General features: G+C 43.9%; 6 protein-coding genes across 10 annotated transcripts in view; 3 read left to right on the top strand and 3 right to left on the bottom strand.

Annotated features, from left to right (window-relative positions):
• Window positions 1-18: 18 nt before the first annotated feature.
• Window positions 19-3,145, bottom strand: LOC111076630 (F-box/LRR-repeat protein fbxl-1). 2 transcript variants are annotated; one of them, XM_022370497.2, is made up of 6 exons: window positions 2,940-3,145; window positions 1,731-2,055; window positions 1,054-1,672; window positions 821-988; window positions 556-759; window positions 19-492 (listed from the first exon to the last, which is right to left on the bottom strand). In XM_022370497.2, exons 1-6 carry the CDS (start codon window positions 3,018-3,020, stop codon window positions 357-359), a joined length of 1,533 nt encoding a protein of 510 aa, XP_022226189.2. In that variant the 5' UTR covers window positions 3,021-3,145; the 3' UTR covers window positions 19-356. The 2 variants fall into 2 exon arrangements, with proteins under 2 accessions (XP_022226189.2, XP_022226188.2); XM_022370496.2 differs by lacking the exon at window positions 2,940-3,145 and adding an exon at window positions 2,335-2,520.
• Window positions 3,146-5,055: 1,910 nt separating this feature from the next.
• LOC111076656 lies at window positions 5,056-6,658 on the top strand. The gene is made up of 4 exons (XM_022370531.2): window positions 5,056-5,269; window positions 5,359-5,697; window positions 5,919-5,986; window positions 6,062-6,658. The coding sequence occupies exons 2-4, from the start codon at window positions 5,372-5,374 to the stop codon at window positions 6,421-6,423; spliced, it is 756 nt and encodes a 251-aa protein (XP_022226223.1). The 5' UTR covers window positions 5,056-5,269; window positions 5,359-5,371; the 3' UTR covers window positions 6,424-6,658.
• A 1,454-nt stretch (window positions 6,659-8,112) lies between these two features.
• On the top strand, window positions 8,113-8,695 carry LOC111076658 (signal peptidase complex subunit 1). The gene is made up of 3 exons (XM_022370533.2): window positions 8,113-8,234; window positions 8,295-8,441; window positions 8,504-8,695. Exons 1-3 carry the CDS (start codon window positions 8,211-8,213, stop codon window positions 8,624-8,626), a joined length of 294 nt encoding a protein of 97 aa, XP_022226225.1. The 5' UTR covers window positions 8,113-8,210; the 3' UTR covers window positions 8,627-8,695.
• LOC111076655 (tRNA-uridine aminocarboxypropyltransferase 1) lies at window positions 8,630-9,747 on the bottom strand. The gene has a single exon (XM_022370530.2). It carries the CDS (start codon window positions 9,660-9,662, stop codon window positions 8,691-8,693), a length of 972 nt encoding a protein of 323 aa, XP_022226222.2. The 5' UTR covers window positions 9,663-9,747; the 3' UTR covers window positions 8,630-8,690.
• Window positions 9,748-9,773: 26 nt separating this feature from the next.
• On the top strand, window positions 9,774-13,874 carry LOC111076654 (uncharacterized protein C2orf42 homolog). 3 transcript variants are annotated; one of them, XM_041591687.1, is made up of 5 exons: window positions 9,777-10,744; window positions 10,801-11,436; window positions 11,504-11,665; window positions 11,732-11,987; window positions 12,059-12,077. In XM_041591687.1, the coding sequence occupies exons 1-4, from the start codon at window positions 9,860-9,862 to the stop codon at window positions 11,984-11,986; spliced, it is 1,938 nt and encodes a 645-aa protein (XP_041447621.1). In that variant the 5' UTR covers window positions 9,777-9,859; the 3' UTR covers window position 11,987; window positions 12,059-12,077. The 3 variants fall into 3 exon arrangements, with proteins under 3 accessions (XP_022226221.2, XP_041447621.1, XP_022226220.2); XM_022370528.2 differs by lacking the exon at window positions 12,059-12,077 and adding an exon at window positions 12,955-13,874 and having other exon boundaries at window positions 9,778-10,744; XM_022370529.2 differs by lacking the exon at window positions 12,059-12,077 and having other exon boundaries at window positions 9,774-10,744; window positions 11,504-11,667; window positions 11,732-11,836.
• Window positions 12,538-26,482, bottom strand: part of LOC111066625 (tyrosine-protein phosphatase 99A) — a 114,654-nt gene continuing 100,709 nt past the window's right edge. Inside the window, exons 11-19 of one of the 2 annotated variants that reach the window (XM_041591686.1) lie at window positions 25,650-25,766; window positions 24,094-24,233; window positions 17,910-18,199; window positions 17,500-17,840; window positions 17,269-17,435; window positions 16,637-17,192; window positions 16,309-16,577; window positions 15,961-16,235; window positions 12,538-15,170 (exon numbers count right to left, since the gene is read on the bottom strand). In XM_041591686.1, the coding sequence (XP_041447620.1) occupies window positions 15,133-15,170; window positions 15,961-16,235; window positions 16,309-16,577; window positions 16,637-17,192; window positions 17,269-17,435; window positions 17,500-17,840; window positions 17,910-18,199; window positions 24,094-24,233; window positions 25,650-25,766 (2,193 nt within the window). In that variant the 3' untranslated portion in view covers window positions 12,538-15,132. Of the gene's footprint in view, window positions 15,171-15,360; window positions 16,236-16,308; window positions 16,578-16,636; window positions 17,193-17,268; window positions 17,436-17,499; window positions 17,841-17,909; window positions 18,200-24,093; window positions 24,234-25,649; window positions 25,767-26,482 lie in introns of those variants that run through there. The other variant, XM_041591685.1, reaches the window with a different exon arrangement.

Raw genomic sequence — 26,482 nt, forward strand, 5'->3', positions numbered from 1 at the left:
AAATGTTGAGTAAGCAAATCCTTTGTTCTTGTTTTTATTTAAATTACCTATGTACGTTTATTTAGATTTAATTTAATCAAACGAAAGAAGCGGAAAATACAGAAAACAAACAACAAAACACAATATAATGTAAGCGATAAACAAACCACACAGAAACGATTGTAAAGACTTTTTGACTAGAGATATGTGGTGGGGGCGGAGGCAGCCATAAGAGGGATGGATTGCACCGTGGAACGGGCACAAAAGAATTAACATTGAGGAAGCAATTAATTCAAAGTTCGTGTAACGAGCGAGAGACAGAGAGAGAGAACTCTTATGAAACGCACTGTATGTATCCCAATTCTATCCACTTGGTTTTAGTTAAAGATCAAATCGTTGTAGTTGCGCAGTAGATGATATGGAGAGACCCGGCAGCAGGTCGTGGTACGCACCACAGTGATGCGATCGGCGCGCTCAAAGTTTGCCTTGACCGTCTCATAGTAGCGACCATCGCTGTGAACGAGAAGCACTCGATGAGAGTCATTCAGCAGGTCAAAGGCTAGACGTTGCACTCACCTGAGTACCATGCAGCGCAGCTTGAGGCACTTGACGCGCAGAATGTCGATGGCCTTTTGGCTCTTGTCGGAGAAACGGAGATTGTCGGGATCCCAGCGCAGCTCGAGACGCTCCAGGTTGCCGCAGTTGGAGGCAATCGTGTCCATAAGCTGATCCACATGGATGTTCACGCCCAGCTTCTCCGCCGTGCCCATGACAACTATTCTGTAAGGTAAACCAAAACCTTTTATTTCTCACTGGGGGATGGATTAAGAGATTTGCTTACTTGCAGTTGCCCAGCAGCGGCAGGATGCTCATCCACAGCTGATCCGTGATGTGTGGCATGCCCGAGAGGCAGCAGGCACTCAGCTGATGCCCGTGGCGCTGCAGAAACTTCAGCAATCCCTCATCGGAGATGTTGTCCGAGGAGTCCAGATCCAGAGAAATGAGAGGTCTAACATGAGAGAAAACATGAACACATGAGCAACGTCAAGAGCAACTACTTCGATTCCACTCTACCTGGTGTTTCCCGACTCCATCCACAGCTTGAGCACGCTATCGTTGAAGCCATTGATCTGTCCAGCGGAGAGGAACTTCAGGCTGGGTATGCGCGTCAGCATGTCCACCAGGCACTCAGTCGACAGATCGGTGGCCGTGATATCCAGCTCCTGGAGCGCGCACTTGTCCCACTCCGCCTGCATCACAAACTCAGACTTGAGGCTGGTGCCGTTCATGAGCAGACAGGTCAGACGCTTGGAGCGCTGGATGAGGGTCTTGAGGGTGGATCCGGTGACCTTGTTGCAAAAGTTAACGGCCAGGCACTCCAGCTGGATGCAATTGGAGCTGAAGGCATCGATGTGCGAGTCATCTATGAAGTTGATGCCGTACAGATTGATTACACGCAAATTGGGCGTCGCCGACTTGAGCTTGTGCACATTGATGACCTCGTAGATCTCCTCCTCATCCTCCTCGCACTTCTCGTAGCTGCCAATGAGGTGGAGCACCTCCAGGCCATTGATGAAGTTGTAGATCTTTCGCATGAAACCCTCCATGAAGATCACCTCCGACAGGCAGATGCACATGTAACGCAGCTTGGTGGGGAAGGTTTGCATCTCGCTGAAATCGTGCAGCTGCATGGCTAAAAGGAACACCATTAGATGGGCAGGCCAATATCCCCTGCGAATTGTTATACCTACCCGTGGAGAAGTCCAGCAGCATGTGCGTCAGATTGGGGCACTTTCCGGACAGCTCGTGGAGCACCGTGTGTGTGATCAGCTCGATGGGCAGTTCGATGTACCGCAGCGTCGGCCCGAATCTCACCGATATCAGCTGTAGCAGCATCTCCAGGGAGCCCACATGCAGACCGGACACTTCCGGCCTGAGGGACACATTCTTCCAGAGGCGCGTATCATATGCAATCTGACGCCAGCGACGACAGATCCGAGCCAGGCGACAGATCTCGCGATGCGACAGATACGAAAAGATGTGCAGCAGCACCTTGTCGGGCAGCTTCTCGATGGTCTGTCATAGGTTTAGTATAGAAAATATTTTAGTTATTTCAATAATCTCACTCTCTCATATAGCTATCAATATTTCTCGACCTAATTACACTAGACAACAAACTTTTCACTCATTGCTGATCTTTTGGCATTTGTTCTGCGACATGCTGCTCTGTCGCTTGAGAGCAATTTCAAGTTTAGATGCTCGAAAAAAAGTGTCCATTTTGTTGCACAGTGTTACAATAGATAGAGAAAGAGCGGATGAAACGAGGAAAAAATATTCCCCGAAAACTCGTTGTACCGTATCGGCAAAGGGACTGCGAACTGTGCCATCGGACAGATAGACTTGGGACGCCTCGACGGCCAGCTGACCCCAGATATCCGTGGATATATCCATTGCTCAGGTATGTCTCGTATATAGATCTGTGTGGCACTTGCTTATATAAAATATATATGCGTAGACGAACACTGGCGTGGTCTGGCGTGGTCTGGCGTGTTGTGGTCTGTCTATGGCGAGTCCGTCGGACCGAGCTACTTTCGCGCTACTGCGAGAAGGAATCAGAATCGAAATCTCCAAAAGACCCGCCAGGCAATCTGCTCAAGAGAACCGCCGCCACCACCAGCGGATTCCTATTTATAGTTTATAGATGAGTGTGCTAGTAACGATCACAACAGAGCCAGAGTGAGAGAGAGCAGCAATTGGCTCAGCCGAAACAGCTGTTGCTCTAGCGAGGATGCCCCCCCAGGCAACACGCACTCATCCAACCAGATCTGGCTGCAGACGAGTACATAGGAATGCGTATGTTTTTTTGGGGGGTCTGCCAACTTTTCACTATGTACTACGAATAGATACTACAATCGATCGGTTTGTTTTGTTTTGCTTACTGCCACCGCCACCCCACTCACCAGTCGCGTCTTTACCACCGCATCGTCGCGTCCAATAGCTTGGGCTGTTGTTTGCGCTGCCAAAACATTCCAATTATCCATCTGGTAAACTTCACGTCACTTCACTTATATCTGGGATGGATCAGCCGGGCAAATTGTCTGCGTGTTTGGGTGTATGTATTTCTGATTCCGGTTCTATGTCTGGCTCTATAACGATGCACTATATACAGGCGCCGGTTTGTGTCGGTTGTGTCGTGTTATATGCGTCTATAAGTGGCCCAAGCATTCATTCAGTAAGCAAAAACATTAATATGTATTTTGAGGAAACGCTCACAGTGGGTTCTGTACTGGAATGTTGTGCACAAAAGATTTGAATTTACAATTTTAACGAAGCAGTGGCACAGAAAGGAAGCAGTGTGGTAGAAGATTTACGCATACTGCTTGCAGACGTTTTACAGCTATTTGGCATGCTTGATAACTGCTTGTTTTTTAGGAATTGCTGAATGGCTAGTTTAATGTTGTTCCATAGAACCCTCTGTGATTGTCCTTTAATCTAGATCGGTTTGTCTCATGCATAAAACATTCTGTAACCGTATAACAGCCATGATTAATGTCCGCCTAGTGGGTCAAACTAATTCTACTGCTTAGAAAGACAAGACACATAGTTACCCATTATGTTAAATGATTACAACAAAACTGTTAGACACTCTATAAATAAACGAATATTAAGCAGAAGAGCAGCAAGCATTCATTAGTTAATTATTACTTTTTGTTACGCTGCAATTTTCAGTCAGCTCATCAAATTTGAGAATTTTCCGAGCACTGCACTCCGAACAACAATGGCAAAGGCCCAATTATGCAAATTTCTTGTTCTTTTTGCAATAATTTTCTTTTTTTTTTTCTTTGTTGTTTATTTGAAAACACACATCAAATTTGTTGCACCCTTTGGGCAGGGGTCTATTTATAGGAAATTTGGCTGGCTCTGCACGAGAATCGGCGCGCGGCTGCAAAATGCAATTTCGTAACGTCTGCTACAATGTACTGGGGGAATTACTTGGCAATTTTCAATTTTGTTTTCACTTTTGTTGTTGAATTGTCTTTGACAGCAAATTACATTACTGGCAAATTGGTTGCTGCAGCAAAATCCGTACGATATTATCCCAATTTTAGGTATTTACATTGAGACTTTTTCCGCGTAGTGGACAGCTCCACAACTCTCTGGCAACTGAGCAGATTCAGGCGTCCGCGGAAAATGGTTTTTGCCAAAAATCAACTTGGTCGAATCGGCTGCCTCGTTGGGGGAATGGAGGAGATGGAGGACCGACCGCCCTGATCACAAAACATGGCGAGTTCAGGCGTCATTTGCTACAGCCGGCCGATTTTGAAATGTGTTTGTTGGCGCCTGGCGCACGGCCAGGTAATGTAAGGACAGATTTCATTCATTGGAATCCGCCGTATAAGTAATGTATGGGGCATGGCAGGAAACAAATTAATTTAATTTGTAACGCTTGGGTGCTGTCTGTTTGAATTTAGCGCGCGCCGAAACTACGTAAGTAAAGTGGTGAAAGAGGTAACGAATGGTACGTTATGGTAGCCCATACGCATAGAAGAAACTTGGTTGACCAGCAACATTGACGTCACATTTAGTCAACATTTACTTTTTGTCCTTTTAGGCTTTGTCCGTTTTTGTTTGAACCTTTTTATGTAAGCAATGCAATAAAAGGACTTCTGAAAACTAGCCAATCTTGTAGAAAATTTATGTATCTATCGGATAAAATTATTTGTTTAGGGATGAGAGGGCCAACTAGCTAGTAATATTATACTGAATATCAAAATTATGGAATACGATGTCAATCAATAAAATAAAACGTTAGCCCTTTGTTGACCAATGGGGTATTTTATATTCCCACGAAATTGATGTAACTTCAACATATTTTACGCATTACAGGTGAAAGATGTCGGCGGTGATTTTTGTTTTTTAAGTAAAGAGGAGGATGGAGCTATAAGGAGCCTTTACAAACAGTATTGTTTTCCGCGCTTTAACAAAGTGTGCTCCACTTTTTAAATAGAGGGGGGTTAAGTGGGTTAAATCTCGTTTGATCGCCCTGGTTTTTCTGCCCTGGCTCCTATTTTTTTTCCCCTGTATGTGTCAGCGATCTGTTTTCTTGTTTTTCTTTTGCCAAAGTTCTGTGAGAAGTTGCAGACAAAAAACAATTTGAAAATCATTTTAAAGACTTTTATATCCAGCTGTAAAAGCCGCAAAAAAAAAATAGGCAGAAGAGGAATTGGAGAGGAGATCAATTCGTTTGTTTATATTGGGGTACAGTGCGCGTTGCAACAAGTGTGATTGTGTGAGTGTTCGTGTGACGCCCAATAAACAAATTTGAATGACAGTTAAAGTGTTCTTGAATCAATTTAAATTGTCTTAATCTACGATCAGACGCAGTCCCAAGATGTCGTACTCAGCGGAGCGTGCGCTCTCCTACCTTTATCCCTTTGCGATCGTGTCCTCTGTGATCTGCTGCATCACATCGGCGGTGGCATGGTCCCATTGGCGTTACGTCCTGAATGCCTGTCCGGACACGAACTGCGGCTGTGTGCTGCATGCCCGGAGCACCTACAACAGCTTTGAGGGCGGGAACATCGCCTACTGCCACTATGCCACCTACGGACTGCTGCTGCCCCTGATCTTCGCCGTGGTGTTGGCCATTTACCATGGCTATCGGATGTGCATCGGGAAGGGTCAGCGCAAAGTGGGCACCAGCACCATTCGGCAGCGGTGAGTGTTCTAATTCGAGTGTGTCTGCGGGTCAAGTGGGTTAATCGTCGCCAATAGCTCGCCCCACACTCCACTAATTAGGTCTTATGCTAATGGAAGCCCCGCAGATGCTGCTTCCAGGCGAATGACTAACACTCAGAATTTGATACTTTTTAAGCATTTAAATTATTTCTTTTTTAATTTCGTTCCGCTCTGTGTCTTTTCAACCCCTCCCCACACAGATCCGGCGACATGATTGTGGTGACCACTGAATCCGAACTTACGCCCGATGGTCTCTCCCCCTACTACTGTGAGTGGTTCGCCAATGGGAAATGGGGAATCCGGACAAGAATGCATCCGCTATATTTGTTCCTTTTGATTTCAGGGCTTCCTGCCACCGTCATTTCGGTGATCATGGCCATCTATCAGCTGATCTACGCCTCCGTATTTACGGACGGATTCGAGGTGACCTGCAAGCAGTACCGCGAGTCCCTGCTGAAGGAGATCCAGGGTGTGGGCAACATTGTGCCCGTGCTCAAGTCCCGTCTGTCGTGCGCAGCCATATTCGATTTCATGGACTTTCTGGTGGAAAGCATCTCCTATGAGCGGCGTCGCTATGGACGCATCAACACGGCTGCTTGCCTGTATTTCACCTTGGTCTTTGCCTGGCTGGCCCTTTTCGCCTGGCTGTCCATTTGTGTCATCAACATTGTCCACCTGCGGCGCACACGGGCTGCCAGGGTCTGAGGAGCGGCGCAGGACCGCACAGCGATAAACATGACGCAAAAAAACAAAACAAGAACGAAGCCATTCCCAACGCACATTCGCACATTATATTTAAACGTAGTTCTTACCCAAACGCCACTTATTTATTAGTTCGAAACATACGTCCACGGCTCAAGCCGCCATAAACACATTGTACAAATATACAATATGAAAAACAAATATTAAAATCATTAAAATACATATATTTTAAATCTAACCTGAATCGACTTTTTACGATTTGCTTCTTGATACAGGTTTTACCGTGCCCGTGTTGATCAAGAAAGAGTGAAATATATTTTGGTTACAGCCCGATTGATGTCGTAGGCAATCCAGTTTAATTCAACCATATAATCGCCTTCCGGAAATATCAGTACTTTACTAAACTGGTTATTCACAGACTCGGCAGGTACCTTTTCCATGATAATAGCACCCTGGAAGCCAACAAAAAAATTTGTTTAAAATATTTTCATATTATTTTCATATTAACTTACCTCGTAGGGACATGAATGGTTCAGATTTGTAAATCGAGCAACCGAGTCAAAAAAGAAACGAACAATTGGGTTCGATCGCCGATTCTTCATAAATCTGCAGCCATCCGTAGTGACATTGTACAAGAACGGCTTATAGCCATTGAATCGTTTGTTGAGTGCCACATTTATCTAGGATTATACATTCATGTACATAATACTTGTTTTTTTTCACTTTTTCACTTACATTAACCCTTTTAACTGGTGGTTTGTACAAATTAATTTTAAAAGAAAAATATTTATACGTCCGATTCACCGACTTCAGATAGCAATACTCAAAGTCCGAAAACTCTTTGTCAAAGGAAGTACATACAATGTTGGTAAACTCTACCTTCGAAGCGACCTGCCATATTTTAATGATGTTTTAGAATATATCGCAGTGTTTAAGGATGGTTTTACACACCTCAATGGTCACATATGAAACCACAATGAGAAGAAAAAGAGGACCTTCTATGTGGGACATGTTTTAACGTCGATGTTCTAGCAGCAACTATGTGTTGGCCCAGCCAATTCCAGTTAGATATTCGCTTATTTATAATCGTATTTAATCAATTCATCTTCATGTTACTTTGCACATGGACTGTATTGTCGCCTGTTTCTGCTTCATCTACTCTTAGTGTTTTGATTTAAACATGTAAATGATGCCAACGGATTGAGCAATTAATTTGGTTTCGACTGTTTGTGCGGATCAAGAGTTCGGTAGTAAAATTTTCCCTGACAACGCACAATGGTCCCAAAGAGGATTATTTTGGCATACAGTCAAAATATGTTTGAAATGATTTTTTTAAAAAACGATATATTCGAAAAGTATATACCGTTAATATTATTATTTATTTTATTGTTATTATTTTTGACCCTTCTGGCATATTTTGGTATATTTCGGTATATATCTGAGGTTACACTGGGATCAGTGCTGCCAACCTGTCATCAGAAAAAAGCCGTTTCTAGCTTAGACAAGAGACAAAATAAAAGCTGAAAAAGCTTATCCATAAATTAATAACGTGATATTTAATAGTGTATAAGACGAAGTGGCAAATTTCGTTAAAACAAAATGACGAATCTGCCACTTCTTTTATACCCTTTATGTAAATTTGGCCACATTAAAAATAACTGCAAAATTTTGACGGGAAAAAAGCGGAAGCGGCAGCACTGTCTGTGTGTATCAAATCCACTGCTGACGTGCCGCATTCGAATTTGTTTACGTGAAAAATATAAAATTTAAGTTAGAAAATCTCAAGGAACATGCTGGAGATACCAACGCATATGGTAGGTGTACCGGGGCAGAGGGTTTTTACACTTTTACTAAACTATCTTCGCACTGTGCAGGACTTTGTGGGCCAGGGAAAGGCTGAGCGCTGGTCCCGTCTCATCATCACATTCTTCGGCGTTGTGGGCCTGATCTACGGAGCGATTGTCCAGCAGTTCTCACAGACGGTCTATATTCTGGGCGTGGGCTTTCTGCTGTCCTCCCTGGTGAGCCCTTGGCTGATAATATCTCATCAGCTGCGCTCTAATCAAAAATCAAACCTTTTCAGATCACCATTCCTCCATGGCCCTTCTATCGCAACAATCCGCTGAAATGGCAGAAGCCGGTCATCACGGACCCCAAGCCGCAGAGCGGCGACTCCAGCGACGAGGGCAAGAAGAAGAAGAAATAAGGATTCCAAACTAACATAGCTTTAACGTGTATTTCCCTTCTATAATAAAATCTCTGTTCTCGTACTAAATCGGACGTCGATAGGATATCAGGTCGTTGTGGTCATAGTACTTGTGAATGAGATCGTACATATTGGCAAAGAAGTACAAGAGATTGTCGTACTGTCCGTTGTAGGGCGACTCTCGCTGAACATCCTCCGGCGGGGCGTCTCTGGTTAGCGGCGCCGCCAGTTGATGAAAGCCCTCGGTTATCTCCAGGTTGTCTAGTCCCCGGTAGGCGGCATTGAGACCCCAGGCATTGACGTGGACCTCTAGCACAAACTGATGGATAGCCTCGATGGTGGCCAGGTACCAACGCGGGCTGCCACGCTGATGGCGCCAGAACTGCGACAAGCGATTCTGTAGGACGACTGTGCGGAGACCTCGGATACGCTCGTCCGCGTAGATGCCGCGGCTCTGGTTCCAGGTGCTGTCAATAAAGACGGCTCGGCGCACGGGTAGGTTGCCATAGGCATAGCTGCGCTTGGACGTGGCCTCTGGTTGCGTCTCCCCGACCTCAATCTCATCCATGCGACGGCGGAGCATTGTGCCCATGTGATGTCCTTTGGGCAGGCCATAGTTATCGTCGATCTTCAGCTGAACATTTCGTTCGAACAGCTGCGGCACTGTGAGGCTCTTGGCGCTGGGAAAGATGAGCACCACGTCCTCCTCCAGGCGGTAGTCGGGAATATCGGGATATGTGTGAATCCGCACGTGCTCCGGCGCCAGGACGGCAGCATGTACGGCCGTGCTTTTCCCATCGATCTCCTTCTTGTGCTTGATGATGTCAATCTGCAATGGGAGCCCCAAGCGTGGCAGCATCTTCTCCAGCTCCCCCACCGGTACATGGCAGCTGTAGCAGAAGAACTTCCGCGAGCGATTACAGAGCCGGCAAATGTGTCGTCCCTCGATGGTGTCCAGCACAGTGTGGTCCGCGATACGCATGTGGACAAATGGATATTTCCGGGGCCGGGTCTTCGCCTCGACGGGATGTGCCATGGTCCAAGGATTTCCCGTTTCCCGCAAATTAAACAGAATAACAAATTATTTTAAAAATTTTCAGACTGTTGCTATCGATAGATCGATAGCAATCAGCTGTTTTTGGGCTAGGGCTGCAGTTCACGCGAAAAACATATGCAAGCGAGCACCCTTAATGTTTTTTTAATTATTAAATAAATCCGTAAAGTGGCAATAATATGAATGTGAGCAATCGCACCTTGCGTGGTGTCCGCCAGTGCACCAGCTGTGGAGCCATCAATGGCAATCGCGCCAAGCTCTGCAGCAACGCCGCCTGTCCACAGAACAAGAATGTGCTCGATGCGGTTTCTCTGGTGACGCTGCACGCCGGCTCAACGGTCTGTTCGTTGCGCGCCAAGCTGCGAGAGACGCCTAGAAATTTCGTGGTCATCCAGGATGTGACACTATCGCTGCAGCCGAATGCGGCTGTGGTATCCAGCAAGGCCATCTGCCATGTGGACGCCTGCAGGAACGACGCCGGCGACATCGATTGCCAGCATGTGAAGGCGTGCCGAGAGCTCGGCTCGGCTATGCCCATGGCTCAGGTGTACAAGGTGTCGCGGGAGGTGCTATGGAATCTGAATATCGGGCAGGAGCAGAAGCAACAGCTCTGGCAGCAGTACAAGTGGGCCGAGGACCAGGAACAGCTGCCGGCCGTGCAGCGTCTCAATGCCACAACCTTTGCGGTAAAGTGCGAGCGCTCGGATTCGTTTCCGACTGCCAGGCTGCATGTGACGGCCCTGGCCAATGGCGTGTCGCCCAAGAAGGGCACCTATGCCTGTGCCTGCCGCAAGCTGAAGATAATTGTGGAGCCAGACAACTCGCTGGTCATGCAGGACGAGATCTGCGATCACCTGCTGCTGGTTCTGGCTGGCATACTCAGCTCGCCGCAGGGCAAACGCGTCTATGGCAACTTTACCAACAGCCTAAAGAACTTTTGGATGCCATCCAGGCTGGAGACGCCGCTGGGCGAGGGCACGCAGGAGGATTTACGACTCAGCCTGAGCATGGTCGATGAGTTTGATCCACAGGTGGATATACTTGTTTTTGGCGATCATCTTGATGTGAGTACAGACGCAGAATAATTAATGTTCAGCTAATGAAATTTTCCTCTGTTCAGCTGCCCCTGCCAGACCTGTCCGATGGTGCCTTCAACCTGGACAGCATGCAGGCGGCCACAAGCAACCCCAGCAGCAGCAACAGCAGCAGCGCCCTGATCCACTATGCCAACGATTCGCAGCTCCTGTCCAACTGCGATGTGTTCGCCGAGCCAGAGGAGCAGCACATCGAGCTGACGGACTGCAATATCGAGCTGATGGATCAGTATCAGCCCACGGATCAGATTGATCTCGACATCGAGCTGCCCATGATCAGCGAGCCCTACAACATACTCACCGCCCCGCCCATTTATTCGGAGGCAATGCCAACCGCTGTCACCGAACAATTGCCGCCGATTGAGCTGCTGCCCGCGTTAGCGGTGGTCAAGAAGACCCCCATCAAGGCAACGGAAATCGTGGGCGAGGTTAAAACTCGCAAGCAGCCTCCTCTGCCTGCCAAACGTGATTTGATCGTCAATGGGCCGTCATCGCCGGCCAACGACAGTTTGTGTGTGGACGCGAATGTGCAGCCTGCGCTGGCCTACTCCGCTTGGCTGGACCATGTGATAGAGCTACTCAATGATTGCCTGGAGCCAGTATGCACACCCGAGCCAGGGCTCTCGACACGCTCCATCCACCAGAGCTTTCATGTGCACAAGGTAAGCTGGATATCTGGCATCAATCTTATGTTGATGCTGCTGTCTTTTGGCCATTTTCTATTTCTAGGAGACCTTTTCGCACTTTTGCAAAAGCTTCAGTGCTGGCATAAAGCGGCGTCCCCTCCACGAAGTCTCGCTGATTGAGTCCGGAAAATACAAGGGCTTGACCAAATACATATGGCATTTCACAGCTGGTCACACGGTTACGCGCATCTTTAGCACCTCCAATGTGTGTGTAGCGCACCAACATATTTTTTATATTCAGTGCTCTGATTTAGATATTTCCCTTGCATAGATACAACTGCAGCTGACGCGCTCCTTTGAGCGTCATGCGGATGGTCATTTTGTGCCCTATGTGCGGCTACCTTTCAAGCAACATGTCCAGGCACAGCCCAAAAAACGTCCCATTTATACCAGAATGAGTCTGTGGATGGCTAGAATTGTGTGGGAAAGCGGCATTGTGTTGTCCTGGACCCCGGATGTGTTGCCGCGCAGCCACCACGGCCTCATGACTGTGGAACTAACGGTGGAAACACGTTCACCCAGCTAATGTTAGTTGCAATCTGATGTTTCTTTATTTTTACGCTTTATCGTTATCATTATCTGTATCTTTTATCATTAGCTTTATAATCTTCCGCTTGCATCCATTTCAACTTTTCATTGGCTTACGATTAGCTTAAGTGTACATACATATATATATATATATATATATATCATTAGTTTTGTATATCGCAAGACATACACATACATATGTATAAACACGATTTCCGTTTATCCATCTGGTTGGCGCCACTACAAGCACAAGGGAAAGGTCCCGTCCCTTCTTCTATGGCTCTTACTGTATGTGTGTGTGTGTGTCTGTGTGTATGTGTGGGGGGGATCATGGGGCATTACCTTAAAATCTATGGTATGCCTTTGGATAAGGGGTAGTATTCATCATCTATGTATATGCTTAGCTCTAAAATCGTGGGCATGCTTACTTAAGTTCTCGCTACATTCAGCTCTTTCTTACGAATCTTATGGATTTTTGTTTTGTTTTGTTGTATTTTTTTTGTGTTTTTGTATTGGATTTTTTTTTACGCTTAACTTTGACATTCATCACATTTATAAATTGCATAACACCGTCAATTAGATATTCTGTTGTGGTTTTTTTTTTGTTTTCATTTAGTTACCATTTTTAATTTGTTTTTAGTTTGGTTTTTGTGAAGGTAGTTTAGTCGTGGAAAGGTTTCCATTTGCTCGAAAAGTGTGTGCAGTTTTGTTAAGTTTCTTTTTTGCGGGGAATTTTTCTTTTTTTCTTTTAGCTCCTTTACAATGCTGTAGACGAAGCTTTTCCTTTGGCTGTCTGTATACATAACGCATACATCAATATGTACACATACCACACATATCCATCTATAGTTTCATTGTACGTACTACTAATCATTTGTTTAACAGTTAAAATGCGTAGTTTCCTCATGTTTTGGTATCGAAATACATACATACACATATTATGATTCTTTTTTTGTTATATTACAGATGAAGCATTTGTTACCATTGCCGTTGTCAGTATGAGAATTTACAAGCCTTTCTAACGTATATATTTCGTGTGTACCTTAATCTAAGTCGGTTTAGTGCCTAAGAAACAGAATCTCACAAAAATTGGTCATTATTTGGTGAATATGTAGAGCGATCTATATACGGTGTCAGGGTGACAAATGATTGGGTTTAGCACTGATCTCGCTTCGATAAGATCCAGTTTGAAAAGTAGAAAAGTTGTAGGTGTCCCTCCCTTTCCAACCTCTTTGGCCACATTCCAAAAATCCTTACTCCTCAAGTAGTCTAACTACATACGATAGGGGCGGGGCGTGGCGGGTCGGACACATGGGTAATTCTAGAGGGAAAACTGAAATACGATTGACATTCATTCATTTACATAATCAGTATACATGCTTATTCAAGTTAAAGTGTACAAAAAACCAGTCTTTAAAACATTTTTATCCTTTCTCTTCCTTTCTTTTTTTTGTTTTTTTTTTTTGTGATCAATATTTTACACTAAAATGTAAAAATATATCCTAATTTTCTTTGCTCTCTACTTGCTGTGTAGGTTGGTGTGTGTGTGTTTAGTGATGGAGCAACTAAAGAACTCTGCTATTCATTAGATCAGATAATTTTCGGACTGCTCAGCTGCACATCACACACACACACACACACACCACAGCATAGCTATGGCAATTCAGAGTGCAAAAAGTAAAGATAAGATTTCATTTATCCGTATCGTATCCGAGGCTATCATTTAAGAACTGTACACATTAATATTACGCTGTGAGCCAACACTGGGTTTGGGCCTGTTCAATATGGTTACTCCCTGTGCATTAAATGAAGATTGAAACAATATTTGCTTATGCATTTTTCATTCAATTGTGGCATTTGTTTTGTTCACATAAATCGTATATATTTTAATAATACTTTGCTTGCGTTTATTTTTTAGTTTTACACTTAGTTTAACTCGATTTGCATTTGTTTTTACAATATTTATAGCTTAGGGAGGCTTACAATTAGTTGATTTCTTCCAGCAGTTCTTTGCCTAAGTTTTATTTACAATCTTAACGTGATGCTCTTGTGCTTGGTGCCTTTCGTAGAGAGTGTGAATTGATTTGCATCTTCTTCATTTTGTTGGGGATTTACAGTGATGTGTGGGTGTGTTTGTGGTTGTCGGGTGATGTGCTCCGTGCAAAGGTGCGCTTGGTTAATCTGTATACTGCATGCCAATAATTCGTTTTCTTGCCTACTAAATTCGCAATTATTTTTTAGCTAAGGTTTTGCTTGAGTTGTTTTTTCTTTTTTGTTCTTTTTTTTTTGCTTTTATGGATATGAAAAAACAGGTTAGAAAAAATTTGTAAAGTGAGAAAACAGCAAAAATTTGTTTCGTTAACAGACACTAGGACGGACACTGAATCAATATGAAATGCAAAAAGTGCTTCATCAACTCGTACATTAACAAATAATTATTACTTTAATAGGAGCTTTAATGGGGGGCGCTTAAAAGATCATGGCACAAGTGTGTGCAGCACTAACCTGCATTAACGAATTACTATTAATTAATAATATATATACTCGTATGTACCTGTATCTATGCATATATAGTGTATAAACTCGTAAATGATGAGACAATTATTGGTTTTCCTATAGTTCTACGCCGTTCACTTTGTGCATTTTTCTACGTTTTCATTTTTTCGCATTGCAATTACTTTTTTGTTTTTGATCTCTTTGTTTTGAATCTATTTTCCTTTACCTTTGTTGTTGACTTTTTGTGGATTTTTTTTGTTTAGTTTTCCTTGTGACTAAATTTATATATAAAATATTTATCATAAAATCTGCCTGTAAGTCTAGTGTACACAAAATATATATAGAGGGGGGGAGAAATAATTTAAATAGTTTGTAGACGAGCGAAACAACTAAAATACGAATAAATTAAGATAATAAAACATGAGCTTAATATGCGACTGAATAATTTATGGACAATGCGCTAAACGCTTTGCTTGCGACGACTTAAATGTTAATAAATACATCCCTATGTATACATACAATACATACATACATACGTAATTGTATAGTTTGTTAATTTTAAATATTTATATTTAAACATTTATAAAATGATTTAATCTCCTAATCATCTGCCATCAGCTGTTTTTTTTTGTAAATTTTATCTTTAGTTTAGCCTACAATATCTAAGTTTTGAGCATCTGTCGCTGCTGCGCTTGTGACATTGTTGTTCATCGTTGTGGCGTTTGTTGTTGAGTCAGTTTGTTGAGTTGTTGGATTCAGCAGCAGTTCACCAATCGAATTGGAGTTGTGATGATGATGATGATGCATGTTGTATTGTTGTTGCAGTTGCGTTTGTTGTTGCATCAGTGCCAGCATTTGTTGTTGTTGATGTTGTTCAAAGTTCAGATCGAGTTCATCGAGCATCGGCGTCAGTTCATTGTTCACCATATGAGCAGCATTATTAGTAACAGTATGGAAATTGGCATTAGTATGGGTTAGATTTGTTGGGGATGCTGTTGTGGGTATGATTGGTATTGGTGTTGTTGTTGTTGTAGGTGTTGGTGTTGCAGTGCCTGTTGTTGCAGTGCCACTCGGACTGGGCATATCTCGCTGTGATGGTGGTGACGGTGGTGACTGTAGGAGTTGGACTGTTGGTGGTGATGGTGATGGAGAAATTGGTGGTGGTGGTGGTGATGGTGATGGCGGTGTGGATGTTATGGATGTTGGAACAACTGTGGGCGGTAACAATGATGAGATTGGGCAAGAGGCTGGGATTAGTATTGGTGGGTGAATTGGATGCTGTCTCATTTAGTTCACTATGACTACGGGTGGTCTGTGTTTGTGTTTGTGGTTGTGCTTGTGCGAATGCTAGTGGCTGCTGTTGCAGCTGTAGCTGCAACTGCTGTTGTTGCTGTTGTTGTTGCTGTTGATGTTGTTGGTATTGCTGTTGCTGCAGCAGCTGCTGCTGCTGGAGTATTATGTGCTGTGGAACATTACCATTGCTGCATATTTTGCTATAGAGATCCGGCGTGGCCGTTGTCACATCCTCGAATTCAGTGCGTAGCGCCGTGCGCTTCAGCAGATTCAAATTGCCAGGCAAAAATGAAAGTATATTGTAGATGACGCGTATATCCTCGCTGGATGTCCACACACCGGGCCGCTTATTGTGATACAGCTTGGCATACTGATACACATTCGCTGTGCTGCAGTATTCCATCTCAATGGCCAGCGATGAGATGGCACAAAAAGTGCACGCTTGCGCCCCACCGTACCTAAAAAAATGTATAAACAAAATAATAATAATACAGAAACTGATATCAGTAAAGGCGGAGGCACGGTATTTACCTGTCTACTATTACAATTGGTCCATTGCGATAGTCATTGCAGCGCTCGTGGACATCCACAATGAAGTCGTAGATGCTGTTCGGATTGGACATCTCCGGCCAGCTGGGACAGTGCAGCATTTTGACCGTCAGCTCGTAGTCATCCTGTATCGACTGAATGACAAAGTCCCGGGTCACATAGTCGCTCTTGTTGGTCTTGTTCAGATATTTCACGCGATAGTGATCGCTCTCGATGGGCGTGGCCTCATCCGGCCAGAACTGGGCAAAGTTCTATGCGGAACAAAAGGTTTTAATCCACTCAGAAATAATTATTTATTCGTTTGACTTACTATATCATCGAGGGAGGAGAGCAGAACGACTGTCTGGGCATTGTGATCCCAGACCATTTGCCAGAAATCTTTTATCGTGTGGGCCATGGGATGTTGGGTGACAATGAAGTCGCGCAACCGCCGGAAGCCATGCAGCCACGAAGCATTGATATAGTCGCTGCCATCCTCGCCCGGCTTGGGGGTCAGATGCACCCGACTGCCCTCGATGGGGAAGATGGCGCCGCGATTCTTGATCGAGTTGACCTGCTTCATGGCCGACGCAATGTGTATGTCCTTGGGCTGGAACTGGATAATGTTCTTGTACTGCTGCTCCAAATACGGCGTGCAGTTCCTTAGCTCCTCCACTTGGTCGCTCGCCAAATTGGTCTCGCCCGAAGCTATGGCCTCGACGAGTGCGTCGTGCAGGAATATATACTGCTCCTCGGTCTGGACAAGGAAATTACGCTGGGCGCGTATGTGACGCAGAAAGCCAAACACATTCACAATCGATTTCTGTTGGATCTGCTTGAGCATGGCGTCCAGTACGATGTAGGTGCCAGTGCGACCAACGCCAGCGCTAAAATAGCACAAGAAAGAAAATGGTTTAGCTAGGAATTTATATAGATGGAGTGTGTGTGGAGTGTGGGACTCACCTGCAGTGCACGACAATGGGACCAGCCTCGGCGGGATTGGCAGCCGAGGATTTCTTTACGAAATTCAGCACGGGCAATGGATGATCCGGTGTGCCATGGTCTGGCCAATTCGTATAGTGATATTGGTACACAAGCTTCTCCGTATAGCACTGCTTCTTTTTCTTTAACTGTGGGAGAAATTACATCAATTAATGCCGTGAAAGGAGTGAGGAGTGTGTGGAGAACACTCACCTTCAGATGCTTGATCTGTAGCGTGCGAACCGTGTACGTGGACATGACCTCCTCTTCGATGAGCTTCACCTGAATGACGCCATAGGTCTCGACGCCATCCTTGGGCCAGTACATGTCGCACTTGCGTCGGCCGCGCTCCACCAGATTCGTGATCATCACAATGATGGCCACCCGCTGCTCCCAGATCATGCGCCAGAAGCAGTCGAAGGTGTCGGGCAGCGGGCCCTGGGTGCCGATGAAGGCATGCGCCTTCTGGTAGCCATCTATGAAGTTGGCATTGATGTAGTCCAGGTTCTTCTTCTGTCCCGGCGTGGGATGCAGATGGACGCGACTGTGATCGTCTATAAATGGATCGATGAAAATATGTACTCGGATATTGATTAGAGGCTGTGCTTATCCGATTCACTTACAGGCTGTGATGTTCAGATAGCGATTCTTGCGCTTGTTCTCCGGGTGCTGGGAGTGTTCGCAGGGCAGGTCGTCACTGATGCACTCGTTCTGAATAGCCTCGTACTCCCTGCTGAAGCCAATGTCGCCATCCGCATGCAGCGAGGCCACATGCTTGGAGAACTCATTCACGGGCACTGCGGCACGAATCTCGTCGCCAATCTTGACTGGCACCTCCCAGTCCACCTGCGGGGCATTCGGATGGTGTGGCGGATCGTCCAGATAGTAGTAGGCGGCATGGAAGCACTTTCTGCTGAAAGTAGTTAATACAAAAATTCAAGTGTTAATCAGGTTTGTCAGGGTCTCTTTCTTTTCAGTTGTAATCTTAGTGGAAGGAACAGCAGCAGCAGCAACTGGGTCACAATTCACACTGACCAGGCACCAAAGGACTCTCCCTGCAGCAGTTCCTTTTTCTATTGAAATGATGGAGCTACTTTTGTAAATTCATTTTCTTTGCAAAACTTGTGAATATTATGAAAAAACAGCTGCAATCAGTTACGCCCGGCGTCATCAGCAAAGGTGTCAGGTGGGCGTGGCGTGGTGTGGCATGGCATGCTCTTAACAAAATCAAAATGCATAAATAAGTAGGCAACAGGGAGAAGGAGCAGGAGCAGTAGAGCAGTAGAGTAGGCGAGTGGGTGGTTGGTCAGCGCACTAATGGCATTCAGCTGCAGTCAGGCATAAAGGAGTAATTCCATGATAGAAATATTCATTCCATGGTCCTATGTTGGCGCTCCTTGAATGGCATCATCATCCTCATCCTTTGGTAAAATTGTGTAAGTTTTGTGCAAATATTTGCGCAAAGCTGCTTTAAATGAGTGACACAATGACAAAAGGTGTCGCCCAGGTGAGCATTATTATGGCTCCTTGTTCAATTTCAATACGAGACTAAGTATTTGGTGCCCCAAAAAACCCCATCCACCTCCCCCTATCGTCAAGCCCAACCCCCAGGACATACAAATTGAGGTTAAGTTTTGTAATTGGCTTAAGCGATTACAAGGAGCGCAAAACTTTTGCCTCCAAGTTTTCGCAGTACACTTCAGAAAGAGAGCGCGCAAAGAACTTGCCAAGTTTACAGCAAAATTTTCAGCTTGCAGTTGCATGCAGCAGCTTTTGTTGTTGTTGTTGCTGCTGCTGGATGTTGGATATTCTGCAGCTGGATGCTAGACTTGGGTGAAAGTGCCGGCCATAATGGGAATTGAGTGGCCCAGGCCATAGAAACTTTTCATTGGGTTTTGCCCCATTGCTGTGTTTGTTCTTTCCTGCGGTTCGTTGCTTTTCATGAAATACGAATACAAATTCTGAGATTTGGCTGCATTGATATCATATTCATTTAATTTTAAAATTGACATTTGATTGGATCAGATCGATTACAGAAAATTAATAAATTGATAAATTTAAGTTAAATTTAAAACATTTAGGCGAGTACCCTTAATGCATTGGTTGCCAAGCTGTCTCGATCAGAAGGCGATGACTCTGCTTATCTATTTGTACATATTTGCGGTTCTAATGCCAAGTGCTGATATCACATTTTTTTTTTTGTTTCTATACAATTTGTGTGTCTCCCTCAATATTTTGCCCCTTAGAACGAGGCTGACACAGAGCTGTCTCCCCAGAATTCCCCTCAGCTGCCAACATTATGCCATTGTTTACACAAACGAAGTTTTGGAGCATAAACAAAAGTTGTGATTTTTACTGGAAATGGGAATCGACAACATTTGATAATTTTTCCCAATTATTCTTATCAAAAGCTCAGGCCACAGAGCCAGCGAATATAAATTCAGCTTTTTGTTTATTTAGTTGCGAACAAAAAAAAAAGTGCACAAAAAATAAGAAATTCGATGGAATCTATTTACATATGTTTTTCTTGATTCGAAGTTGAAGCTCTGTCTCCCCCCCTCAAATTTTGTCACTCTGTCTCCCAACTTCTGTTGTTGTTTATCAACCAACGACTTTTGTTATTCTTGCGTTCTCTATTACGCACCGAAATTTATTTATTTTTGCTACTTCCGTTTTGGTTTCTAACCATTTAAATTATGCATCTGACTTTGACTTCTCTCGAGATGTTGTACCCCACCACTTCTGTGGGTAATCTCTCTATCTCCAGCTTCAGGTTAATTTTTTTTTATGGTTTTTTGCACACACGTGAGAATTACGCTAAATGACCCACTTGATGATCTGTCGTGTGGCGTGTGCAGCGCGGCGGGGTGTGGTGCAGCGCGAGGGACTTACGTAAACCAATTTCCACGTTGCGATTTACGCCGCAACAGCCTTGGCGACGATGTTGTTGGAGTCAGCAGCATGGGGCTGCTAGCGTTGCCGCACCCGCTGCCGCTTCGACTGAGCTTTTCCGCGCCACCTGACATGGTGCGCCGGGCTGGGTTGGGGTGAGCTGAGCTGAGCTGAGGTGCAGTGCAGTGTGTGTGGGTCTCTTCTCTAGAATTGCATGGCAGTGCTTACATATTTACACACACACAAATTACGTCATATGTGTACAATGCAGGCCTGTGTGTCGCCGGGGCACTTGCAAAATTACGAGTCTCGTACGCGGATAACTACGCAAAAAAAAAACACACAAAACGCACACTCCGCTGCCTAATGAGGCTTTCGTTATGACGCCACAAAACACACACAGATACAGATACGGGGGAAAAACGCAATCTGTCTGTATCGCTTTTTTTTTATTGTATTTTCGTATTGATAAGGTACTTTAGGCGGAGAAGGGTTTTTCTTTTTGGCCAAGTTCGCAGCGCGAGCGAAACCAGTTCGTATACAGTTCAGAGGCGCGTGTTTTTGACAAATGAAAATCATGTCAATGAGAGATCGGCGCAGTGCCAAAGCTTTTGTTTCAGCTGCTGCCGCCTGATCTTTGGCCCTAGCCCAGAGCGAGCGAGAGACAAGCAGCGCAAGAGCGAACGACGCATGTGGAGAGCGCGCACATTGAATGAGTTTGAGCTTTCAGAGAGCTGCTCTCTGGCTGGCTGGCTGTTTTGAGAGTGAGCGAATCAGCTGTTTTGATAACAACAAATGCACGTAGTACATAGTACGTACTCGGACTTCATTTCAATTCACTTGATGTCAATCTTTCTATCTTATCTCCTCCACCCCTACCCCATGTCGCATGTGACTTTGGATTAACCTTCGCACTCGCATGGATAATAATCATTAATTATAATAAACACGTTTAATGAACAACAATCTCTCTGGGGCTCTACGAATCGGTTTGTTGTTTACAGGAAAAGCTTGCCTAATTAATATTGTACAACTTTTGCTGTTGTTACCCTTACCCCCCAGACAGCACTCATCAATTAACGAATTGAGCAACGTATTGAAAAAGTACTTGTTGCCATATAAGGAATCGACATTTGTGGATTTTTAATTGATGGAAAGCCACAGAAAAAAATGCATTGCCAGCAATCATAGTGTTTCCCAACACTAGTTGATACCGTTATGTCAGCTACTCTTGATTAAGTCAATTCCAGATGGGGAGGACACTTTCGCCCACTCAATTTTTTCTCCTCGCCAACCCATACCCCCACGCTCCTCCCTCTGTTCACTGTCAAGACCCACCCACCCACTTCGAATATTTCCATCGTTGTCATGAAATGAAACTTTTTGGCAACTTTTTGGCTGCCAGTACGACGATGCCGAAAACAATTTCTTGTCAGCCTCGGCTATTCTATTTTTGGCATAGGGAAAAGTTCTAGAGGAAAAACCAGACACACCACACACTGGGGGCAGCAGCCCACTATGGGATCGACACAAAAACAATGTTCCCAAACTGCATCAAATATGAAAAACTAACACACACACACGAGGAGTCCCCCCCATGCGACGGGCCGCAGAAACAGAGGGAAAACTTTTCCCTTTCCGCTGTTGTTGTTTCTGCTATTTCGGTGTCGGAATGCAAATGGGAGGGAAAAGGGGCAAGCATGAAAGATTTAGTATCCTAAAGTTATAATACTCTCTGTATAAACCCACTTTGCCACCTTTTATATTTTTGGAAAAAATACTTAATTTTTCTTATGATTTATACTTGTAATTATCTGCTGTTTACAAACAGTCTAGACGGAAATTAGAGACTGTATAATGTACAGTGTAATACCTTTGTAAGCCAAGTTTGTTGTCTATCAAGCGTGCTGTACGTAGTACATTCCGGAGAAACTTAATTCTAAGATAACCTGGAGCAGAGCCCATGTAAGCAAGCGTAAGGGTATCCGAGCAAGATGCTTAGCAGCAAATTGTTGCAATAACAAATTCCTAAAGAATTTGCACTTAATGGAAAAGTTGCCAGGGATTCCGTGTGGTTATAACCTAGAAGGAGGCCTTCAACCAACTTAGTTAACCTCCCACACTGTGCAGCAGTTATTGAAATAAATCCCCTACTGCCAAGTGGATTTCCGTCCTCTCCGCAGAAAAACCTACCACCAATCCCCCTACATTCATGCCACCAGTGGCTGCCACTAAACGTTGATTAGTGCACTGAATATGTAAATTATTTCTTTGCAAGCCGCGCGCATCCAACTTTGCAAGAATTTTTCTCGCCCTCGCATAAAATACAAAAAAAAAAATTCAAACCCTTTTCCATGGTTTTGCTTCATTTTTTTTATACCGCGTGACTTTTGCTCTGGGTTTTCCATCCACTTTCCACTTAGTTCCACTTTGCTCTGCATTTTTTATTTGTTTGCATTGAAAAGGAAATTGTAGAAATTCGCTTTTGTTTGCTTAATAAAATATAATTTTTTCCGCTCTAAAACTTGGGCAACTTGAAGAATGGGATGCCACCACTCTTGGGATGGCCCCATGCTCCTGCTGCTGCCCCTGCTCCACTCCACCTTCTCCCCACCCACAGAGAGTACGTTTATTTGTAAAAAATAAATAAAATGGCATTAATTTGTCGAGCAACTCGAGAAGGGGTAAATTGTGGGGCGGACTGGTTCGGATCGGGTCGCTTGAAGGATGCAAGAGTGTGTGGGTAGGTGGGTGGGTTGGATGGCTTGGGTAACTTTCATTTCGCATATTCGCGCAGCATAAAAAATCGCTTCGACAGAAAATATGTAAAAATTCCTGCCATTGATGTTGGTAAAAACGCTTTTCATTTTCTTTACACATTTTCGTCGTCTTAAAGTGTGGCCGGGGCCGCGGTGGTGTGGAGGCGTTGCCTGTGGCTACAGCCGGATCCGGATGCGGATACGGCATGGACCTGGACCTGGACCCGGGCTGAGTGTGGATCTGGGGCGTGTCCTGGGTCCTGTGCCTGGGACTCGGCAATGGGTTAACCACTTTTACATTTAATAAAGATTTTAAGTAACTTAAAATTGTTTTGCTTGTCTTTGTCTTTGGCTTCGCATCTTCTTGGTTTCTCCTTGTTATTGCGATTTGAATTTTAATTAACATTTCCAGTGAATGTGCGCAGGGTGCGGGTACACTCGTAGACAAACAAAAACCCCTCGCAAGCCTGCGGTATCTGGTTGCTTTTGGTCTGTCCCCTTTTGAGGAAGGATATGCCAGTTATTTCCTTAATTATGGTACGGATTGAGTGGACACTGGAAAGGGATTACATTCCCTTATATTTTTGTTTGTTTTGTTTTTCTGTTCATTTGTATTTATTTTGAATATTTTTTTGTGTGTTAATTATCATTTGCCATAAGTTGGAGAGCAGGCACCACAGCTAATTGGCTAAATAATTTCACTAACGCTGTTATTAACGCTCCGCTGATCATTTTCGAGTATTTTAAGTAGAAGGAAATTAAATTAAATGGAAATGTGAGCAAAAGTAATTAAGATTAAGCGGTGTGCACATTTAAATGTTCCCTGAATATCTCACTCATGGAAATTGACATTTCGCTGCCATTAAATTTGGATATAGAGCTGTGCTATAGCCAGTCGCCAGGAGTTGAGCGGATTTTGTTTGCCTTTTGGGTTATTTTTAAAACTCAATCAGATTGGGGGAGGAGCAGCAGGGCCCCCTCAACACTTTGACAACCAACACACATTTCCCCGACTTTATTTATGGAGCTGCACGCGACTGACTGAAGAAGAGCAGCTGCTGTTGCAACTGCCTGCTGTGCTGCACTTGTTTCCCCATATAGGTGACTTATATATGTATGGGGCAGATCGAAGAGAAGAGCATAGAGCGCCACTTACCTCCACAAGAAGAAGGCCATGATGATGAGTATGATGCCGAAGCAGCTGAAGATAATGCCCACCAGGACGGCCAGGTTGTAATCATTATGCGATTGTCGGAGCAGTGGCTGGAGTTTCTCGCAGTTCGGCTGCAGTTGGATCTGAACAAAGAAGAATTTATATATATATATAAATACACATAAGATAATGTACAATTGAACAGGTGGATGTGCCTGGGTGCGTGCATGTGTGCTTTTCCCTCGCTGTTGTCAGTGCATACACTCCCTCATTTTGATTGTCCTTGCCCACCCACGTTGTTTGTTTTATTTGCCCTTTTTTTCTTTCCGTCCTGTCGTTTTTCAGTGATTTTTTTTTTCGTCGAAGAAAACGGATTTAAATGAGGCAAGAGGCATTTGCAGGGCAACGTGGTGTGCTCTGGTACGGAAAGCGGAAGCGGACCATGTAAATGCGGCCAAAAGGTGCAGGGCCACTTGAAATTCAGACAAAAAAAAATACACCAACAGCAACCAAAACAACAATGAACAATGAATTATGAATGAGTGGTGGGAGCGGTAGGTTGGGGCGAGCGGAGCCACAAAAAATATTGCTGCATACTTATGAGGGCGTGTCGCTGCGGTTTACTGTTCCTTTGCCATAAAATACACTGCGAAAAATAGGATACATTTCAGCTTAATAGCAAATGCTTAGTTTTGCATTATCCAAACATTAAATGGATGATGAAAAATAAATATTAGACGACTACAAGCGCAGGGTCATAGTTTTAATGATTCATCAATGCATGTCCGAATTTTTCTAGGTGTATTCCACCCATCCACGGGTCGAGGTCAACTAAATTGCTATATTTTTGCCACAACTTCAGATTATATTTTATGCATTCAACAAAGTTTTTGGGGGGTGCCTCTCCTCCTCGCTCCGCTAACCTTTGTTTGTTCCGGGTGAAATGTCATTAAGGATGTTGTTATGACAGGCTGAAAGAGTTGGCTTTGTTGTTGTTTTTGTTGTTGTTCCTAAACGGAACGCAGCTAGCCACAAATGAGTGGGCGTGGCCATTGTTGTACGCCATTAAATGAGCATAAGCCACTCATTACGCATACGCCACGGGCGCCTAACCAAAATCCACCTAGCCCACACAGCGAACGAACATGTCTCAATAATGCATAGGCGGAATAATAGGCAGGAGCCTCCTGGCCTCCTGGCAGAACTTTGTCAGTTATTTATGCATATATATTGCCATATTTTCCCTTGGACAGGAAGAGCAAATTCAAGTAAATCCAAGGAAAAACCGAAGGACAAAACTAGAAGAAGAAGAAACAGCCAGCTACTTTTTTGGACATGTAATCTGATATGGAAACTGACAACGCCGACGCGTTGCCAACTTTATGGCATGCCACGCCTGTGCCACTATCTGCAAGTTGCATTTTTGGCCAATTTCAAAAGGAAATCCCAAGTTTTTCACAGGCCATGTGGCAGGTGTAGCTAGGTTGCACATACATACATACATATGTACATGTACGTTTTGTGGGTGTGGTGTTTTGATATCTTTATGCGCTACTTACAATCCTTGACTCTGAGAATTTGCCCAAGACTATTTTCTTTGGATTTATGACACTGAATGTTGCCGCTGCCACTTTGACCTCGTAGTACGAATTGGTTGTTAGATTCTGCAGAATCATCTGTGGAAAGAAATAGGAGCAAAAAAGAAATGGAGTTAGAATTGCAGTTATTTTTACGAATATTTTATTATAATAAATATTAAGTGAAAACATTTCAAAAGTATTTCTGAACTGGAAAAGCTGTCTTTCTTTACAAAAATCGTTTGAATTGGAACAAAATTTCAGACATTAAATGTAAATTTCAATGGAAAATAATTTTATTTTCGATTTCGAAGTTTTCCTAGTTTCCTAGTTTTTTTTTTGTTGTTGTCAGAATGCTAAAATGCTGCCAAATCCAGATGCGATGGCTTTTATTTTATTTTCTATATGAGTCTATGCAATTTTGCATCTTTAATTGCTTTTTACGTTGGATAAGCATTTCCAAGAAATATAACATTTTATGCTCAAGTAGTTGAGTCATTTAGAACTTGATAGCATTCAGCAAGCATTAAATGGAAGTAATACCATTCAAATATATTCCCCAAATATTATTAATACATATGTACATATGAAATGTTTACAAGTTTCGTGCATATGCATATGTATGGGTGAGTAACACACAAATAGAATGAATGAAAATAAAATAAAAATGATTTTCATTCGTGTTGTTTAGTTGTTCAACAAAAAGCTTGTTTGCCGCTACAAAATATTTCAATTACAAAAATATTTGAAGCTGACCAAAAAAAAATGCATACGAGATACAGATACCAGATAAAGGGGGTAAAAAGAGAGGAAGA

The sequence above is a fragment of the Drosophila obscura genome, unplaced genomic scaffold (genome assembly GCF_018151105.1).
Source record: "Drosophila obscura isolate BZ-5 IFL unplaced genomic scaffold, ASM1815110v1 contig_150, whole genome shotgun sequence".
In the NCBI taxonomy this organism is placed as follows: domain Eukaryota; kingdom Metazoa; phylum Arthropoda; class Insecta; order Diptera; family Drosophilidae; genus Drosophila; species Drosophila obscura.

Excerpts from the sequence above, each read along its gene's own strand:
- LOC111076655 (XM_022370530.2), bottom strand. The coding sequence starts at position 9,662 with ATGGCACATCCCGTCGAGGCGAAGACCCGGCCCCGGAAATATCCATTT.
- LOC111076656 (XM_022370531.2), top strand. The coding sequence starts at position 5,372 with ATGTCGTACTCAGCGGAGCGTGCGCTCTCCTACCTTTATCCCTTTGCG. Across the intron at positions 5,698-5,918 it reads ACCAGCACCATTCGGCAGCG|ATCCGGCGACATGATTGTGG; the intron begins GTGAGTGTTCTA and ends CTCCCCACACAG. Across the intron at positions 5,987-6,061 it reads TGGTCTCTCCCCCTACTACT|GGCTTCCTGCCACCGTCATT; the intron begins GTGAGTGGTTCG and ends TTTTGATTTCAG.
- LOC111076654 (XM_041591687.1), top strand. The coding sequence starts at position 9,860 with ATGAATGTGAGCAATCGCACCTTGCGTGGTGTCCGCCAGTGCACCAGC. Across the intron at positions 10,745-10,800 it reads TTTTTGGCGATCATCTTGAT|CTGCCCCTGCCAGACCTGTC; the intron begins GTGAGTACAGAC and ends TCCTCTGTTCAG. Across the intron at positions 11,437-11,503 it reads AGAGCTTTCATGTGCACAAG|GAGACCTTTTCGCACTTTTG; the intron begins GTAAGCTGGATA and ends TTCTATTTCTAG.
- LOC111076658 (XM_022370533.2), top strand. The coding sequence starts at position 8,211 with ATGCTGGAGATACCAACGCATATG. Across the intron at positions 8,235-8,294 it reads TGGAGATACCAACGCATATG|GACTTTGTGGGCCAGGGAAA; the intron begins GTAGGTGTACCG and ends CGCACTGTGCAG. Across the intron at positions 8,442-8,503 it reads GCTTTCTGCTGTCCTCCCTG|ATCACCATTCCTCCATGGCC; the intron begins GTGAGCCCTTGG and ends AAACCTTTTCAG.
- LOC111076630 (XM_022370496.2), bottom strand. The coding sequence starts at position 2,430 with ATGGATATATCCACGGATATCTGGGGTCAGCTGGCCGTCGAGGCGTCC. Across the intron at positions 760-820 it reads CCGCTGCTGGGCAACTGCAA|AATAGTTGTCATGGGCACGG; the intron begins GTAAGCAAATCT and ends TTTACCTTACAG. Across the intron at positions 493-555 it reads CTGCGCTGCATGGTACTCAG|CGATGGTCGCTACTATGAGA; the intron begins GTGAGTGCAACG and ends TCTCGTTCACAG.